General features: G+C 38.1%; 1 protein-coding gene across 1 annotated transcript in view; it reads right to left on the bottom strand.

The window, feature by feature from the left end:
- The window catches only part of LOC122396821 (lachesin-like), a 45,842-nt gene extending 25,913 nt beyond the window's left edge, over positions 1–19,929 (bottom strand). The window contains exons 1-2 of the mRNA XM_043395520.1: positions 19,860–19,929; positions 4,608–4,714 (exon numbers count right to left, since the gene is read on the bottom strand). Of these exons, the coding sequence (XP_043251455.1) occupies positions 4,608–4,714; positions 19,860–19,929 (177 nt within the window). The remainder of the gene's footprint in view (positions 1–4,607; positions 4,715–19,859) is intronic.
- Positions 19,930–21,127: the final 1,198 nt, after the last annotated feature.

Here is a 21,127-nt window from a genome sequence, read left to right as displayed (position 1 = left end):
AGTCGAACCGTTTACACCTATTCATATTCCATAATCCAGTCCATAGTTACAATAGACAGTTATTGTAGGGAGATCCAGAGAAATTCCAGTGTCGACAGGGGCAGGAAGGGGAAGATAGTCGTCGCTTCCCGTACCTTGTTGGCAGGCCGACTTCGTAGCATATCTGTGTGAATCTAACTTGGTGGTTGTGTCTCAGGAATGGATCGAAGTAAATGCGTGTCTGTGTGACAATATGGTCATCGGGCAATAGGTGATATTGTTTATGGTGACAAATATTCAGGCGAATAGGCTCGACGCGAACGATAAGCCCGGTAGAAACTCATGCTAGAATCACTTGCTGATCTCTCTACACTAAATACAGTCCAAGACTTTACAGAGTCCATATTTTCTCAGGTTAAATCAATAATAAATATAATACGGTCAACAGTAACGTTTCCCTTATTTTTCCTTTTGATAATCCTTTTCGTCAAACTCGACCGGTGTTAGGGTCAATTGTTGATGCCGGTCAAATGGCTGGACGATCAACGCCGTAGGGTGAATACGAAAATGTCCCATAGAAGTGCCCTTCGTTTGTCAGGGAAGTGCAGTTTCCACGAACTGCCTTCTCGAAGTGACTGATTCAATTTAGTAAGCAATTTAGTAGAACCCTGCCGTCTGAGCTGGTTAGTAAAGTCTAGGACCCTCTGGTCAGATCGAAAGGGTTAATGAGACGACAGCACACGGAACCAACGAGGACGATCAGAGGCCACAGACGTGTTCATAGATTTCGACACCGGGGACACCGCAATTTCCCTATAGACAGGTCGAGCACGGAATACAAACAAGCCGGATACCTACACCATGGGTGGAAGAGAGGCACGTATAGGCGGCTCGTACGCGCCTTCTATCTCCTTGGCTAAACTTCGGGGGATATTTGCATTTTCCTTCGAATATTCCAAATCTGGCGAAGTCGCAAGAGCGGTACTACCGGGCCTCGAGAAACGCTTGTATTAATAGAAAAGGAGTTGCCGGGGTGCTCCAGGGATGTCGTAATGGGGTTCGGAATTGTTTTCGGAGAGTGGCTCGTACATTCTGCGAGAAATAGATATATTCCTCGTCAGATCAATGCACGATCAACGTTATTGTACGACCCTGGTTCTTTTTCGTGCTTTGCGTATACTGCACATGCGTGCACATGGGTGCGAAAGTGGGACAACAGCAGTATTGCGTAGCATCCCATCGAGACGCGTTCTGTTTTTAATAACCGTATGCGTTATTTATTTTTGTATGATTTGAAATTTTTTCGTAGGTATCTATGAGCTTTGTTCTCCAAATAAATTTAAATCAAATACGTTCATTATTGTAGGAGTTATGGTAATTTGAAAACTGGACCTTTTTTATGGGGGTTTTCTCAATTTACGGGGTTGAAGAACAACTTTTCGAGTATTCTTAGAATTTCTACATATTCTTCATTAAAATACCCGTCGTTTGCTTTTTTAAACATTAAAATCCTTCCATCCGTTCAGAAGTTATGCTGTTTTAAACATACGCATGAAATTTCAGGGAAACATCTCAACGGTATGGTCAGACATATTTTCGTTAAGGAATTTTTTTCTCTAGACTGCGTAGGAATTCGGGGGTATGTCTATTGACCAAAAATGATTGTAATTGACCCCTGCAACTGAAAATAATTTTTCCAAAACGATTTGAAAAATTTCATCACTACTCGAATTTTTTTCTCGAAGCTACGTAGAATATCGGGGGTATGTCTATTGACCAAAAATAATTGCAATTGACCTCCGCAACTGAGAATAATTTTTCCGGAACAGTTTGAAGATTTTTTAAACCAGTCAAATTTGTTTGTCCCAATTACTTTTGATGTTTATATTCCGTCATTATTAATATTACATGTTAAATTTATTTCCTGTTAGTTATTGATTAGTCCCAACCGTTCATTAATGATAATGATATTTTGCAAGTTTAACGTGGTTTATTACGTAATTGGTTCAAACAATGGACTACGATTTGTCGGACAGTGGATATTGAATTACGAAATAATCCTGCTGAGATTGCGAATGCACGCCTTATTCGCGTCGTCGGGCTTGTCATTCCGGCGTTAAACTTAAAATGAAAAATTAGCAACAGTCGCTCGTTACCACTTTACTCTTGCATAATGTCATTAGACGCTCGTAGCCAGATTATTTATCTCTTTGTAACAGTGCCAAAGCGATCTTAATGCGAGCAAGCTGGCTTATTACAACACAACTTTTCTTCTTCCCCGCTTCTGAGCGGCTGCTTTTAAATTTTCATTGTTCCTTTGCCCCTTTTTCTTTGGTTCACTGAAATTGAAACACGTGTTACGGCATTCCTACAGTAAATCGGTCAATTTTCCGTTAAGTATAATGCAAATAATGGAACGAAAGTGGTTTTCATCCTAGCAAACACAAATTCATTTACGCAGTCATTCCATTCATATTCCGAAACAGCGATATTAAATGTTAGTAATACTGTAGATATTAAAGCGGTGGATCGGGTAAATAGGTGATAACGTTGTTTCTTTAATAATAGCCAATGGGAAGGAGATTAGTAATCACGTTGAATTATGTATTTTCGTTATAGAAAGTGTTAAGAAATCTCTTATGATCTTCGGTAAAAAATTCACCTTTTATGCTTTGCGGATGAGGTACAAGTATCTGACAGAAATTCTTTTCGTAATTATAAAATTTAATATTACGTTACCGGGGAAAACTAGCAGCCAGCAATTATTTTTTTCATTTTTATGACGTTTGTTAATTGAATTACAAACTTATAATAAGAACATTTATTTCGTTAAAGCGTTCATAATTAAAAATTGCAGGTTAAAACTTGTGCAGAGAAGTATGCTTTATAAAATACCAATTAGCTCTCTCACATCCATATAATTATAACAACGCAAATATCCTTATATTTAGAATTAAATTATAGAAAAGATTAATTTGGGGAATGATATACATCGCGAAAGAAAATAATACTATCAATTTCACGTCAGACGTTGAACGAGTAAGTAATATTTATCTTTGCCTCATCAATTAATAATAAATGATTCCCTATACACCTCTAGATACCAAATAATCAACGACTTTATATAACCGCGCCGAAAAAGATACAGCCGCTTGATAATCATTCCCATTGCTGTCTATTTAAACATAGCAGTTAAGTTTAAAATGATAAAAATTTGATAAAAGCTTAAATGTAATTAAATTTACACCGTTCCCCTCGACAACATTAAAACGTAAATTGGGGGATTTTAAAAAATTATTATTGGCCGCTCTTACATTTTCCTCATTCCACAATATACACAGTGACGTGTAATGAAATTGTGCTCACGACGACGTATATGAAATCTAATACGGCAAGGGGAACGGTTCTATTTTTGTGACCAAACACAGGGACGAAGCCGGAGAAAGGATATCGAATCAAAAAGAGTGCGCGTGAATTTAACGAAATGGATTATTCGAGAAATTACTTTTATCATGATAACAGTATTCCCGTGTCGAAGCAAGGAAATTTCGAACCATTGTTTAATTTAAAGGAACACTGTACAAAAACAAAAGAATCATCGGTGATTTTGATTAAAAATATTTGACCGATTGTTACCAGTTTTAATTGGAAACATTACGCTGATTATAAGTCACGCGAATCTGAAATATTGAGCTATTAATTAATCATTCAAATTGATGTTGGACGCCCAAGTTAGTTACGCGAATCGGTTCCATGATGATTTATTTCAATTATGTCAGTCGATTAATGCACGGCTCTACGACGAACGCGATTCCATGACTAAAATGGAATCATCGGGAGAGAGATGTTCGAGTGCCGGATATTCTCGCGTAAGAAAGGATGGAGGTATAATATCTGACTTCCAGATGGTTAACTGGTGATACTCATGTTTGTCCGGATAGCTCTCTACGACTGACAGCAAACTAACTGGCGTGAAGAGATTAGCTCCAAATGACACGTACGAGGAACACCCTAACATCCATATTTTATACGAAAAAAATTATGTCACATTGCCGTTCGTGGACTTTGCCCGAGACTTTGTGACATCTGTGTTTTTAACGCGAACAAGCTGAACAAGTATAAAGCAATCTACCAGGAGTAAATATTCTTGTTTCTTTTCAAGAAAAATACGTGCACCACTCTCGTTGACTCTTTTTCTTGAACAACTATGTTATCTTTAATTTAAACCGTGACCGCGTACGGCCAGAAATTGCACCGCTCGAACAACTTCTTCTGCATTACGAACCGTAACACGTTTTTCACGATGTTATACTTTATTCGGCGTTGATACAACTTCCACATAATGATAAAGGTGTGAGAAGAAAACGTGAGACTAAGTAACGATCTTTTCACGAACAACGAAAGATATTTTTGCAACGACGGCACCATTTTTTTTTCGTTCGAGTGCTTCGTCGGACGGAATGTAGAAAGTGTAAATTTGCAATCGCGTTTTGCAATTTAGAGAAAGGAAAACGGGCTGAATAATCAGAATGACTGCTGGAAACGAACATGTACACGCGTGTCTCCGGCTGCCCGCAATAAAAATTATATGCATCAGCGGTCGATGAATTTTCATAAGGGATACTTACCCTGTATCCTCCCAAATGTTTGACCAGGCACGTAAAAGTTGCGTCCCTTCCGAGCGGCACCGTTAGATTTGTGATAGGACCAGCGAATTCCGGTGGAAAAGCACCGCCTAAAACAGATAGGATGCGCATGAAAAACTCTCCTTGAATTTGCATATCGTACTCGCAGTAATCTCGCAACACGAAATTCATTCACTAAGCAAGACGTACTTATTAAAAAACAGCAGACCAAGAGAATAAGTAGCTGAAAAAACCTTATCGTTGTTTGTTCATGAATTCCAGAGTGAAGGAAAAGTTTGGGGATCGCGCAGAGATTCCGTCCGTTTGTTTCAATCGCGGAAATAGCAATAATTGTACGGGGGCAAGTCACGCAATTGGAACGGATCATGTCTAGAATTTGGTACAAGGTAAAAAAACAATAACGGAGGGATGAGTTCAATATTTAAAAATTCAGTGTTTCGCGAAGTATTTGAAGATTCTGCAAAGACACAAATTATTAAAGGTATTTTAACACACAGTAAAATCTTCGTACATCGTTTCTGTATGTTCTGTATATCATTCATGCATGAATACATCGCATGGAAGTTATTTCTTGGATTTTCCGTTTCTCAGATTCAAATTCGTTGGATGTTTATTTTAGAGGCCACTAAAAAGTATTTATTTATTCAATACCCATTCGCAGCATTGAAATACTTAATCAACGTGTACAAAAAAATGAATTCTTGTAGTTTATATTTGAAAACTTTAATAGTTAAACTTTTCATCTCGATTATAATTTTGAGAGCATATTTTTGTCAAAGACACTATTCTCAGAAAATTTAACGAAACGAAAATCAATTCTTTTAACGTTCCCGATTGAAATCTCCTTTTGAAATGCGGTCTTTAGAATTTTCAGCCTTTCTCGAATGTCAATGCATGATACTAGTATACATACTATATCACATACACAGCGAGCCCATTCTTCCTTCGTATCGAGGTACGTTTATTGGTACGTAACAACGTTGCAGTCGCAACAAGTAGAAAAATCGATTGCTCGGTTTACTCAATTGAAACAACGGAAATAACGAACCGAAAACTCTTTGTTTCCAACTTCTTTGTAACTGGAGTTCTTCGTTGTACAACTACGCAAACTGTCAAAGAGAAATATATAACCAGGATTCAAACGTTAATGCGATGTTTTAAAATTGGAATAGCATTTGAATACGCGTACTACGTTCCGCATTTAATGTCACGGTTTAAATTACTTTTGTACTTATTATTTATTATACCGCAGATCCATACGTAAGCTTTGGACATTGTTCAAGCGGAAACGGTGATGTTGGTTTTGCTGTCGTTTTATCACGCGCATTTGTTTATGCAAATCCATTAAATCCCCTATCATGGCGTTCGCGTAACTGTTTTTCTAATCGCGACAGCAATGTTTCTGAATTAAAATACGTTCATAAAATAGAAGTCGTAAATGTAGAAACTTTCATTCCCACTTTACGAGGTTTTTCGTGGCTTCATCTAATTTCTTAACGAATATTAGAACGACATTCGATCAACGAACGAGGTTCTTGATATTTTCGTTGACAGTTTACATGTATTTATAGAAGAAAAACGGTCGATGTTAAATAGGCCGTGGAGACTGAGTGTACGTGCACGTACATATGTATTGTTGGAATAGATTGAACAGATTTAAAGCGGATCGAAATCGGTCTTATCTTAGCCCAAAGGTGAGAGGAACGAAAATAACTCCCGCTTCGAAGCTAAGGATATTAAAAGAATTTAAAATACTCGAATCCAGAATCTCTCAAACTCACTAGAAGGTTTCATTTTTTCTATACATAACTTTTTACAACTCGAGAACTATTTCATCGATTTTAATGATTTAGATATTGGATTGTATGAATTTGAAGGGCTATCAAACTGGAACGGGGGTCGGTCAATATGTTCAATTTGCTAAATGTTCGATACATTCACCAAACACTTGGAAATATTTGTGTTTCACGACAACGATTATTAATAATGATTTAATACGAAACGTTAGAAATATCACTGGATATCGAAATTTCGATAATAACACGAAAAAGAAACAACATGCGTACGTTCACCATATTCAACGACTGGTTGTAACAATTGTCGATACGAGGTAGAATGAGGTCACTTCAGTTGAAAATTGTTCTACTATAGCTGACAAATGGAATACTTGATGTATATATGTAATGAAACGTTTTTACATTTCACAAGTACCTCGCCATTTGCTCGTATTGCGCTCTGGTTGATATGGTTTTTAACTGACAATAAGTTTCGCGTTAACGAAATTATGTCTTTCAAAGTTTAAAATTTTTATGCGAATAATAAAGCACGGACAAACGAGCATAAATGTAATATAAATTTTATAACAGCGGTACGAAATTATTTGCACGATTCATTTTTAACGTATAATTATAAAAGGTGCAATTTTAGTCTATCATTAAATATACGTGTAAATATAATGCCCTGTAATATTAAACCAATTGCATTAACATTATATTTAAATGCATTTTTTGTTGTTTGGCAAAATTTTAAATTCGTTTACAATTCATTTTTGTAATTATACCAACACGTTCACTTTATATTTGATACGCTTTGAAAACTGCGACTTCTTACAAATTTCTCCCCGTGTTCTGTAAGTTACATTCACGATCTAAGAATTGCAGTCGTGAAAATAAGTTTATTTAACACTTTTTAAACGTTACTCCACGTTTTAATTTTAGTAGAATAATGAGGGTGAGTGGTACGCTACCGCGTTGAAATTGGAGTGCACATTTTAACGAGAAAGAAATGTTATGTTTTGCATCAAAAAGTACGGTAACCAAGCTTCTCTAACACAAACAAAGATTTTTGCGTGATATTGTTTAAGTTGTATAAACTTTTTCCACCAAGATAAAAAATTAGTTTCTCAGGCAACGTGTAAAGTTAAATAAATATGTTTATAAAGTTTATGAAGTACACGAAGTGCTCTGCAATATACAATATATCATTGTTTCGATCTAACGCAGGGAGAATAATTCCGAGGAACGTATTGCTTCCCCGTTGACTACTTTATTACTGCACTACACTTTTGCTGTCAATATCCACGAAATAAGACAGCGTACACGATTGTAATCGATCGACGAAGGAACAAAAAATATCCGATAGGGAGTCACGGTAATCAGATTCCTCCCTCGATGGATTTTTATTAATCAGCTGTTTTTTATTTGAAGAAAATAAGCTCGCAGAGGTTTCATAATATCGCCAGTACGGAAATTGAAATAGATCACGGATTTATCGGAGATAAGACACAAAATTATTTTGAAATTATTTTTTAAAATTGAGTTATTCTACGTTAGTTCGCGTACCAAGATAGAATAGATCATTCGTTTTATTAAAATAATTTCCAAGATATTCTCCGCTCATCGATCGAATCAGCTTTTCGCTGGCTGAGATGTGCAATTCCTTGATTTTTATCTTTCTCAATTTCCTTGTCAAAGGTCGTGCACAGCAAAGAAATGTCTCCGGTATCACTCCCATGTCAATTATGCACACCGATCCACGAAAATCACCGATGCATTTGTCCGAGGTAAAATTCTTCGACTGGAACAGCAAAGACGCACTCCAATTAAAACCAGCCCACGATGGAGATGCCATTCTAAAGGCATTAAATCAAAATAATTAACTCGGGGCAGTTTCCTTCGGGAGTTTTAAATCCGTTTTCCGGGCGACATCAGAAATATGAAGGGAACAAATGTCGAGCGGCGCAGAACGGTGCTCAAAAGAGCCGAACTAAGACCCAGTAATGAAATAAGAGGCAACACTTTTTACTTGAACGGGTAACTGCCGCGGAGGGGGCGGAGGGAACGGAAGGAATCCGTGGAAAAGATAAGCTCAGAGTCAAGCCGTGGGATCTTAGACGAGACAATCTTGACCTATTTGTCTCATAACAGCGGTAATAGGATCGGAAAGTATTATAAGTAGAAGTGACAATCGCCGTGGGACAAGCAATCTGCCGAGTGGCCGAGAGCAAAGTAAATTGATGGCGCCCAGCATTACGTGGAAATAAAAGCGGGGAATAAACGGCCACTCGCCATCGAGCTAGGAAAGATGAAATTCCTGTATTGAGTCCGAGACCGGAGAAGTTTCGCATTGTAATTTAAAAGTCGTATTAATTTTTCGAGTGCCCTCGATGCCCCCCAGGATCGTGAACAATCTTTTGTTTCCTCGCGCTTTGAGCGCCCGAAAGAAAATATAATGGTTTTTTTGCATTTCCCGGAGTTCGTGCAACGTCATTTACATGGACTGTTCGCCGAAAGGTGGTTCCAAAGGAATTTTAACACGCGGGAAAAAATTAATATATTGTAGGGAACAAAAAAAGACTTGAATATATAGTTTCAAGGGCGAGGTACGCACATATATTTGAATAAGAAGAATCGTTCTATTTTTGGCGTTGTTGCATCGTTAACCAGATGTTCTGCAGATTTTGCCGATGCACACTTAATAGTTGCATCTCGATAGAACCGTTACAATATTTCGAACGTTCCGGTATAATTTGCATATTCTGTTCATCGCAATTATTGACTGTAAATATTGGAGTACATTCCCTATCCTAAAATCAATCCTGTTGGAGTAACATGCAATTTCCTGTTTCAGTTATGTAATTAGGGCCTCTTTATTTGCGAACTGTTACGCCTAAACAAGACTCGTCGACGGCTATGCACGATTAGCGAATTAAAACTGTCGTTTTGGTTCAAAGTTATCAGTGTTGCAATCTCTAAACGGAAACGAGGTAACGTTACAGTCGCGTGGACACAAGGAAGAACTAAACCCGTACGAATCGAAATACTTTAATAGGAACGAGTGCATCGAGCGTTCAAAAGCTGACCTTTCATTCTGTAAATAGAAACGTAGCGCAATAATAAACGAAAAGTAGCACAGAACGTGAAAGAGGATGTCGAGATTTTCAAAATGATGCATCGTCCATATAATTAAAAGAAATTTAATCGGCTGAAAGAATCGTACAAAAATAATACTCTTATTTTTGTCCACCTTTACATTTTCCTCGTGCTTGTAAGTACCAGGCACTCGTAAAACGTTGAAAAGTTTTAAAATGCCTTGTAACGTCGGAACAATTTACGTGCAGCTTCGTAAAAGAAAACTCGTAAACTTTTAATGGGAGAGTAACAACGCTCGTGTCCAATTGAAAAGATGCTTGACAGTTTGATCGCGTCCATAAATCGTTGGTATCCATCAGATTTATCAATATATCGCGCAACAGGCAACGTTCTTCCAACTCCAAAACTTTTCAGAAACAGCTTATTATCGAACTTTCCGGGGCAACTTATTGCCTATATTAAATATCGTAAAATTCCTAACTTCCACGGAATGTTTGCGTCAGCGTCGAATTAGTATTCTGGACATAACGGTGCACTTCCTCTCCCGTAATAAGGAATTTTATTAATCGCGACATGGCAAGTTTCTTCTCGCGTTATTCCTCGTGTCGTGTAGCCTGTGTGTTTCCTCCTAACGAAATATAATCTACGAACAAGCTTTCCGATCTGGTAAAAATGTGACAGGGTTTGCATATTCACGGAGAATTATGCTCAATTTTTCGGAACGTTGTCCGATTTCGTTTAACAAAACGAGCATATATAGACATGAAAACACCAGATAAATGATTTTGTCATCGCAGTCTTCAATGCACTTTTATACATTTTATTTTATTTCTTCACTTTTCAATCATTCACATTGTGTAACGAAACTAATCCAATTTTTATATTCACTTTCAAACAGACATTCTACGTTTGGTATGAATTCGGAATTGAATTTTTATTCAAACTGTCCTGATTTACTTGCTGTAACCATTGGTTCCAGTAAATTCGAGCTTTATTCGAGTTAAATTTAATCTATCTCTCTGTCGTATACATGCCCATCATTTCTCTTCCCGCAGCTTTTTACGCTCACAGTCGCCGTGAAAACCGTTCCGTTGATCATTTTCTTTGCCACCGTTGTGGTTTTTTATGCTCCTCCCACGCTTCCCGAAAAATATCAGATACGGAAAAAGAGTCTTTCTGCTATTATCAGCTATTGATGGCAGATTCTGGCACGGTGTGCGTGAACAGTATTGACATATGGAGATACGTGTAAATGCATGATACATATTATTCAGGCGATGAAGCCAGAAAGCTTAATTCGAATTAATTATATACGCCAGCGACGTTTCGCCATCGCGCCATGTAAATAGTTTGCATTGCTTTGTGAAAGCATATACCTAATGAATGATCTACAAAGTGAATTAAGTAAATGCACGGTGCCTCCCTAACGCGATTATTACGAAATTATTACTGGCCGATCCATTTAACGAACATATTTCAGCGCGAAGCTAATTTCGCTGCGCGAAAAAGAACGTCGGTCTTTCTATAAACGTGACTTTCATTAAAGACATACCAGGGTTTCGCATCAATTATTTTTTCAACACTCTGGCTGACTTTTATGCGGGACGAAACGAAGAAATTCGAGAATTTAAAAACAACCAGTGTTTGTTCAATGCTGAATTTATACAATTTCTTCCATCTCATTTTAAATTAAAATTAATCGATCAGTTTCATCCCTCCTAACAGTCGAAAAGTGTTTGTTGCACATGAAAAGACTGGCCCATCACCAAGATTCTGATATGTAAGTAATTAATTTCGTAACAGGCATATTTAATGATAAAATATCGCGACACCTGCACGATATCATTTCCATAGAATTAAATTAAATATAATTTCATTTCCGTCCATGTACAACCGTCCGAAATGTGTTCGTGAACGTTTAGCAGCTACCGCGCCATTCTGTGCATAGTAACTTGTACGCGTCACTAGTTTTCAATTTTTTGACTCCTTGAAACGAACACGGTCCAAAAAGCATGCTGTATCGTTCGTAAATAGAGGCAGAAACAATGCCCTGGAAAGTTGGACGAGAATTTATATATCTATTGGCTGGAGAATTAATTAGAAACTCACGAATTTACTGATTGAAAACTTAAACCGAGAATTACGGTTATTATCTTTGGACTGTCGAGTGTAACACTTTCTGGCTAGAGAAATATTCGCATAGTGGAACCGTGAAAGCTCACAGAAGTTGGTTTCGAGTTTTCACGTTTCGCTTCTGCTTTTTCCTCTCTCCCTCTTTCATTCATATCTCCTTACTTTGTCGTTTGTTTCCATTATGCAGCTCTCGTCGTTGCTGTTTCAGATAGCGAATAAAAATGTTTAATTTAAACAATTCTGCAGAACAATTGCCAATGAAATTAACTGCTCGAGTTCCGACATAAGTTGCAACAATGATCTTAAGTTTTTAATCGGCGGAATCAAGGTTATCCGCCTAAAGAATCGTGATTATCGGATATGAGAACAACGTACCAGAGCGTACCGAGCCATTGAATCTTCCGATCGAAGAAGTTAAAGTTCCTGTTTTTCTTTTTTCTTTCTTCCGTCGAACCCATACCTCTGTCTCGGCTGAGTCTGCTCCTTTTCATTTTTCTCCATTTTCCTTCGCAACTTTACATCTTATTCGTTTGAACACCCGCCCTTGTTTTTTTCCTTTTTCTCTCATTCTCATATGCATTCGCTCCCTTTTTATCAATTTGCATCTTTTCCTTCTCCCCTCGGTTTCTTCAACGCGTGGTATTTCAGATCCGTTTCCCACCCTTTATTTGCACTAGCGTTCAGTTTCTTTTTCACCCGCCGTCTCTAGCGTTCCGCCGTTTTACTTTGCCTATCGTAATGAGATACCGAGTCAAAGCGTCAATGAGACGAGACACAGACGCGAGTTCGATTTCAAATCAGGATCGAAACATTCGCGTGAATGCTAAGTGCATTCGGCTCCATAAATGTAAATAACAGCGCGGCCGTACCACGGAGAAAGCATCGAAAAGAGAAAAATAGTTTTGCGCAGTTCGTGAACTTTTAACGCGGCTGTATTATGAACAGATGGAAATGAACTCGCAGATATCGATCTCCATTATTTTAGAAGTTTTATTTCCAGCATCGTTTTGCGTCTGGATTTTTCCATGGAACTGTAGTTTCCTGCAAACCTCGTTTCCTTAACGTTCCATCTACAATTTTCATTATCGATTAGTGCTTGATAATACATAAATCTGTTAATAATAATTTTTAATTTGATAATTTCAGGAAACCTGACCTTTGACAGGAAAAGTAAAATATTCCATGTACTTCGTCACGAGGGACCACTCGAACCGAGACACAAATCAGCGTAAGTACGTTGGCGAACTTTTAACAAGAACAGACCACGTATGCTTTCGTAGTTAATTATCGATTTTTTCCCCCTGCTGAAATGAGAAAGATTAGAATATTACCACTCGCGATTTGAAGGGTCGTGCATCGAGTAGCGTTGATAATTTTTTTACATTTTTCCCTCTGGAAACAATTTTCCCGTAACTACCAAAATGAAATGTTGAACGACACTCGAGAAAGTTCGTAAGTGGTGGTTGGAATTGATTTAACCTAATTTATTCTTGAGTTCGGCTGCGTTGAATAGCCACTCCTTTCGCTTCGTCGTTCGTTAAACAGCCGATAAGCAGAATTTCTCAATTGGGCGGAAGCCTCCTTTCAGCACCTCGCACGTTCCTTCAAGACCTTATTTATCCCTTTCGTTGTCGGCCATTAGCGCTCGATATTCGATATAAGGAAAATGCACAACCCTTCGCACTTGCTCGTTCCGTGCACTTTCCACAGTCTTGCTTTAGTACGACGGAATTATTATTTCTGGTAAACGTCTTTATGCTTCGCTCGATCCATGAATACATTTTGTGCATAAAGGAGGATCTCGAATTGGAGATTTAAACAAAAATTATAGAACATTGAGAGGTGTACAGTGGATTTCTTCTTGAATAGTACGCCATATTCTTTTTTGTTGCGCGACTTAATTCAGAATGGATAGAAACCGTTCGCAAAAAGATTAAAAACATTTGCTTTTAGAAGAGCGAAATAAAATTCCCAATATCGTACCGAACAATACAGTGCTTCGCTTTAATGTCAAGTTTAATGTAAAATATAGACTTTGATGCACATAATAAAATACTTATATAAATATTAATTCAAAAGGCTATATATAATTATTGTTTTTAATTAATTTGTAATGAGTCTCACTGATTAATACATTTTCATTATACATTCTTGTTTCCAACAGGAAGATGAATAATTATTTCTCTAGCACGCATTTATTCGATGCTTTCAATGCACGGTATTACTATTCGTTATTTAATACAACGCACACGATACCTTGTAATTTCCCTACATTTTACACGCCTAAACTAAAATACAGCGATAATTAATTCATATTTCAATCTGGATTTACGCTTTGACGCGCGTGTTTTATTATACGCTTTAATAAATAATTTCACTTTCAAGGAAAGTACTATAAAAATCTCTTTTCTCTTTATGGATACTCAATGCCCGTAAATTTTATATTACGCTTACGGACCATTATTAAAAGGGCAAGAATCAAAGGCCAAAGCAATTATTTTCGGACGCGGCGATCGTCTATTGCGATTGATTGAAATTTTGGTAAAATTAAAATATGGTGAATAAAGTGAAGGTAATTATAAAGGTAGATAAACCGAAAAGCAAAAAGCAACGATGACTGGGTTTCGTGATAGATTTCTTGACCTTCTTGAATTTTTATTCCTTTAAGTTCGTCTTGACGATATATGTCAAGGTCAAGGTCATCCTAAACTACTTTTCTAATCTGTACAATTCACCCTTCTATTCCGAGGTTCGAGTGCTCGTCTTTTTCATCGACTTCTAGAGTATGTGTACCGCGAGCTAGAAACCGACTGTCTGCTCATTCTAATAGGAAGATTCGCAATCATTGTCTTCAATAGCGATGACATCGGTGACAGTATCAGGTCACAAATTGTCGGGACCAACCGAGGAACGGTTTCACAGATATTGCTCGCGCGTTTGATACGCCGACTACGAGAATGGATGCTTCCACGAAAGATACCTTTTCTTTAACGCGCCTATTTTCCATGGCGAACTCTTTGACAAAAACGAGGCATTTTCTGCCGCGTGATCTGTGATTCCCCTGACAATTTACGCGAATAACAGGATCCCTCGTACAACTGCTTGCCACAAATGCAGACCCCGGTGCTGTGATATTTTGCAACCACCATTATTTCTCAAACCGGATGTACCGTAGAGATGCTGGAATACATCCACATTTGAAACGAGGAACGCAATCCTAGCGTTTTGAAAGAGCGATGATTTATTGGAAGTCGGAATATGGGTCGCGGATTACCGTAGAATCTTATCCTTTCTTGTCATTAATTACACGACACTTATAACTCGTGAAACGAGCCAAAACGCGAACTTTATCGTTGAATTTGATTGATAGAACAATTTGAAGAATTATAACGATGGAATGATAACGCGTCTCTCGGGGAAGTTAATCAAAATGCTGTAAAAATCATTGCCCGAACGACGACGACTTTAACAAAAAGCTAATAATTTGTGGGGGGCGTCGTTAATTAAAGTTCGAGACCGCCAGAGTTTGTTTTACGATGCTGCATTTTGCCGCTAAGAACTAATCGATAGAAATCGATACCCGATGCGAAGGAGCACCGTCATCCTGTGCACCGCTGGTCCATGCATTCTCAGCGTTATCCTTCCTCCTCTTTCTCGCGTGAAACGCAGTCTGCGCTTATTGCGGGGGCGGATGCCTCCCTGCGGAGCTGCTTCGAAATAACCGTGATCGCAAAACGACAGTTTCGCGCTTACAATAAAGCCTCGATGCTTGTTTCGAACGAGTTCCACATCGCGAACTATTCGATGTAATCGTGACTTTCTAGGCGTTATGCTACCTCGAGAAAACCTTGAACGCGGCTGCAGGCGCGCGTAGTTGTAAATTGCGTGAAAATCCGTGAAATTGTCGACGAATAATCGATCTTCTTGTTGTCGTGGCTGTTTCGAGGTTTCCCAAAACGTTCCCTTTCTGTTATCTGTACCTTATTTGTACAGGGTGTTCCGCCACCCCCGGGGAAAATTTTAATGGGAGATTCTAGAGGCCAAAATAAGACGACTTAAAAAGTTATTAAAAAATTAAATTTAAAAATCTCAAATCGTTCTGAAAAAATTATTTTTGGTTGCGGGAGTTAATTACAATCATTTTTGGTGAATACACATACCCCCGAAATCCCACTCATTTTTGAGAAAAAAATTCGGGTAGGTGCTGAAATTTTTCGGGGAAAAAAAAATTTTTCAAATCATTCTAAAAAAATTATTCTCGGTTGCAGGAGTCGATTACAATCATTTTTCGTCAATAGATATACCACCGAAATCCTACGCGCTTTCGAGAAAAAAATTCCTTACCGAAAATAGAATGTCTGACCATACCGTTGATATGTTTCACTGAAATTTCATGCATATCTTTAAAACGCCATAACTTCTGAACGGATTGAAGGATTTTAATTTTTCAAAAAGCAAACGACGCGTATTTTAATGAAGAATATGTAGAAATTCTAAGAATACTCGAAAAGTTGTTCCTCAACCCCGTAAAGTGAGAAAACCCCCATAAAAAAGGTCCAGTTTTCAAATGACCATAACTCCTACAATAGAGAATATATTTCATTGAAATTTTGGGGGGAACTAGAGTTCATGGATACCTACAAAACAGTATTAAACAACTTTTCTGTACAGCGCCAACCAAATTTATTAAAAATGAAAACGAATTTATAAGAAAAATCTACAGAGGATAGGTGCCTTTTTTCGGCGAAATTGAATAGTTTCAAATCATTCTAAAAAAAATATTTTCGATTACAGGGGTAAATTACAATCATTTTTGGTGAATAGCCATACCCCAAAAATCCTGCGTATTTTCAAGAAAAAAATTCAGTACGGTGCGAAACTTTGAACGTTTGTAACTTTTTAACGAAGCGTCCATCAACAAATTGGTATTCTTGACTTTCGTCTTATTTTGGCCTCTAGAATCTCCCATTAAAATTTTTCCCAGGGTTGGCGTAACACTCTGTATATATTGGTATCCAGTGTCAGATTTAAATGAATTTTATTAATCGATAGCCCAATTATATTTGATCGACCTAACTGTTAACTGCATAGAGAATGAGAGATCTTTTTCTCAGCGTGAATACGCATGCAGCAGAGGCAATACTGCGTCTATTTCTAATTGGTTACGTGACTTGCCTCGCAAAGACCGACGTCATCAATGCGTGATACTTCTTTCAGCGAAGGTGTACATACATTCCTTCGCCGTTTACCAATGAAAATTAATCCGAAACGTCGTTCGAGACAGCGACGATAATTTACTCCGCACAAAGCAAAGCTAGCGGAGTTTCTTTCAAATGTACGAAACTCCAGTAGCCGGGGCAAAGGTTATTGCGTTGCTCCAATTATCCATTACCATTCACGGCAGAATTAGTGGATAATGAAGTTGAGGAAAAGTTTAAGCAAAGTCGCAATTCATCCGAGAGTGTACTTAATTCAAGAGGGGCACGCTACGCTCTCGTACTACACGGCTTTCATAAGTCTATCTGCTTCAAGTAATAAAGAGAGAAACTGAGAAGCCAGTTGTCGTACCGTTTGTCGTATTTATCAACAAGCACGGGTAAAAAGGGAATTCGAATTAGCCGGGACCTTTTCAGGGGCATCCTCGATTCCATGGTTGGAAAATAGTTTAACTGTAGTGCGGGACTTAACTTTCCAGCGAGCTACGAAACTAAAATGATATACAATGGGCGGCTATCTAAAGAGTTTCAGAGAAATAATTAAATCTTTGGAAAAGCGCAACTGTATTTTTACGGGCAATGGACGTTATAAAAGCACAGAAATTCTCGGGGTTACTGACAAACCTAAGCGTACTTCACTATTATAGAGTATTGTCTCTTCGAGTAGTTCAAATGAGAAATGCAGGACAATTTTGTAAAACAGTAAAATCGTAGGACATTTTGAAAACTAATGAAACTAACTCGATATGAACAATTTAGGCTTAAGAGATATTGAAAGAATGATATCAAAATACTTGAATGTTATTTCAGTCGAAGCTAATAGTTATTTGAAGGGGACTGTACAAAGAAGAATTGTTTTATTCTGTGAATAATGGACTTTACGAACTCCATTGAAGCTAATAAATATAAAGTGTAAAGGAAATGTGGCGTGGCGATAAAGTCAGGTAGACAACGTATAGTTTTTTTTTTCCGAAGGAAGGAGTAAGAAACCCGAAACGGGGGATAAGGAATAAATATACCGATGTGATTGGCCGCATAAATTTTCAGGCGAGCACGGTCTCCTTTTTCGTCGGTGATATTTTTCGGGAACTCGGCGATTCATCCGGTTTGCCTGGAAAAGGGAACAGCATAGCTGGCACTCGCAAAAAGTAATATTTCACCGCCGGAAGAGTCGTAAGGCCAATATCATCGTATATAGTCGGTGACAGCGTGCGTTTCAAAAGCGGATTAGTTCCGGTATTGTATTTACAGGTGGTCGTGAAGTGAACGGCTTAGTTGCAAAATTGGCCGTGTCGCTCGCTTTGCATTGTATCTTGTAGCATTCGTCGGATTTAGTTGTTTTTAAAATTCCCGCTACGAGAACACACACCGCCGTTAGCCGACGATAAATCTGGACATTATCCGAACGGAACGATTTAATCGCGATTACGTGAATAATAAATTATCGTAATTATTCAAGTTTCATTTCCCCGATATTTTACACGCCGCTCCGATCACGCAAACTAACGTATTGCAACGATAACTATTGGAATTAAAAATAGTTAGATATCTTATTTGAAAAGACATGAATATTTTGATTATAAATATTGTATATGTTACAGTGAAACACCGAAATCTGGAGAATGTCGACTTTCACCGGTGAATGTCAACATTCACATAGTCGCTTAGTGTATGTCCGAAATATTTGCTAAACACCCTTATTTCTGACTTACACCGGTAAATGTTGACATTCACCATGCACTAATGGTGAGTGTTGAACATGTTGGAGATTTATATTTTCTTCTCCGTAATTCAGTCGCTATAAAACGTCACAAGGGTGACGTAACTTTTTCGCCTCTCTTTCTGAAAGGATCTAACCCAGACCTAACCCAGACCTAACCCAGACCTAACCCAGACCTAACCCAGACCTAACCCAGATCTAACCCAGACCTAACCGAGATCTAATCCAGATCTAACCCAGACCTAACCCAGACCTAACCGAGACCTCACCCAGACCTAACCGAAATCTAATCCAGACCTAACCCAGACCTAACCGAAATCTAATCCAGACCTAACCCAGACCTGACCTAGACCCTAGATTTGGGTTAGGTCTGGGTTAGGTCTGGATTAGATCTGAGTTAGGTCTGGGTTAGGTCTGGATTAGATCTGAGTTAGGTCTGGGTTAGGTCTGGGTTAGGTCTGGGTTAGATCTGGATTAGATCTCGGTTAGGTCTGGGTTAGGTCTGGATTAGATCTGGGTTAGGTCTGGGTTAGGTCTGGAATAAGTCTGAATTAAGTCTGGGTTAGGTCTGGATTAGGTCTGGGTTAGGTCTGGGTTAGGTCTGGGTTAGGTCTGGGTTAGGTCTGGGTTAGGTATGGGTTAGAAAAAGATCACGATTTACTGCAGTATCCATTTAGTATAAATTAGGGTATCGGAAAAAAAATTAAGAAAACGTTGCTCGCGTTATCAAAGCTTGCATAAGACTGACAAAGCTGATTGACTCCGAGCAGAACAAAGGATTTGGCAGGAGAGAGCCAGTCGCTTGTTTTTTGACTTTTCTGTTTTGGACCTCCACCAGAGCATATCTGTGATTGTCGACACACACCGGAGAGGGTCCGAATGTACAACAATGTAATGAAATATTCGATCTTTCACCGACGTATTTGGTATCTGTTGACATTCACCGGTGAAAATTGACATTCTCCAATTTCGGTCATTCACGGTAACATATACACGTCAGGTCTCTTCAGAATAAAGAAGAGGAGATGTGGACTACATCTTTATGTATATGTTAGTTTATTTACTAACAGATAATCGATATTCCTATTATTCGATACCTGATAATCGACGTTAATAAATTGATAGACTAAAACGGTCGTGTTACGTTGTAAATAAAGTGATCGATGCAGAACTTAATAAACATATTTCCCTATAACTACATTTTCAATAATGTAGGACTATTTTTATGTAAAATTGAGAATCGATGTAACTGCATGCAATCCTTCGCGATATATTTCTTCGTGAAACAACTCACCGAAGATATCGTCTGGGTAAATCAGGAGAGCTATTAACACCAATAGAAATGGTTTTTGCCGATCCACCATTTTGTCACGGTCACCGATCCACCTAGAACAATGGGAAAAAAAATTTAATTAAATTACGTGGCAACGGCAACAAAGCAACCGAAATAATTATATCGCAATAATTAATTCTTCCTCTTTCCATTAGCGTATGAAAGTTTTAACTGTGGCCGCGTATTAAAATTTCAATCTCGTTAACGTTATTGTATTTCGAACGAAAAACTTTCGCTTTCCCTTAGCGGGTTCTACAACTTTTCCGTGCAATTTTAATCCTATAAAATTGCTGGACAAAAGTCGAAACGAATGAACAACGGATAAGTATCCGCGGGAACCCAATTTCTCTGGTGAATCGAGTTCTTTGGTACAGTATTCGCAGAAAGTTTCGATTAACTAATTAACACGAGCTTGCTAAATATATTGCAGCAGAAGTCAAAGGACGGGATGTTCGATCGGGTCGTGATTGAACCCGACATATCGGCAGAAAATCCGGGTCATCCTTAAATATAATTCTAAATCGCTGTAAAATGTTTTGGGGTAAAAATAGAAAGTGTCATGGCGGTAGTAATATGGTTCGATTCGACTGGATGGAGCCAGTTACTCGAAAGGAACTTCAAACCGAGTCGAAGGGTCAACCCTCTGGAAATGATTACTTCGAAAGGATGTAACGACGAGTCATTATTCTTCGTTAGTTACTTAGGGGAATAACGAGACCGAGGTCCTCGCCGTCGATCGATGCGACATTGATCGTAAAAGTGTACTTCTAAACAAGATGCCAATAATTGTTCGCGTATCATAGACTCGTAATTGCATTGTCTGTCAAATGAAAGTAACAAACTACCAAGAATAAACACGTCGTGGAAGGTTATGAATTCTCTATTTAAATTTTAATTATAGAATAATAGAAGAAGCATCTCTAGCGGGCGAGTTAACGTTGCTCCAAAGTATTTAAAAGTTGAAATATGAATATTGAGTGTTCCCGAGGATTACGCGAACGTGTAATGATACAAATATTAACTTAGAAACTTTAAATGAAACCGAAACGCCGAGATAAGAGTTTGGTCCAACGAACTGGCGAGATGTGAGTGTAGATAAAAAAATTGCACCGCGTTCTTTGGGGAGAATTTGATACTCGGTAATCGGACGACTGGAATGCTTAAACGCCAACGATCCTACTGTTTGCCAAGAAACTGCAAAGTTTCAGAAATGCTTGGAAATCAGTTTT

The sequence above is a fragment of the Colletes gigas genome, unplaced genomic scaffold, assembly GCF_013123115.1.
Source record: "Colletes gigas isolate AHSC1104 unplaced genomic scaffold, ASM1312311v1 Colletes_gigas_Sc00008, whole genome shotgun sequence".
Lineage (NCBI taxonomy): Eukaryota > Metazoa > Arthropoda > Insecta > Hymenoptera > Colletidae > Colletes > Colletes gigas.
Note: the sequence above shows the minus strand (reverse complement) of the source record. Positions and strands in the feature narration are given on the sequence as shown.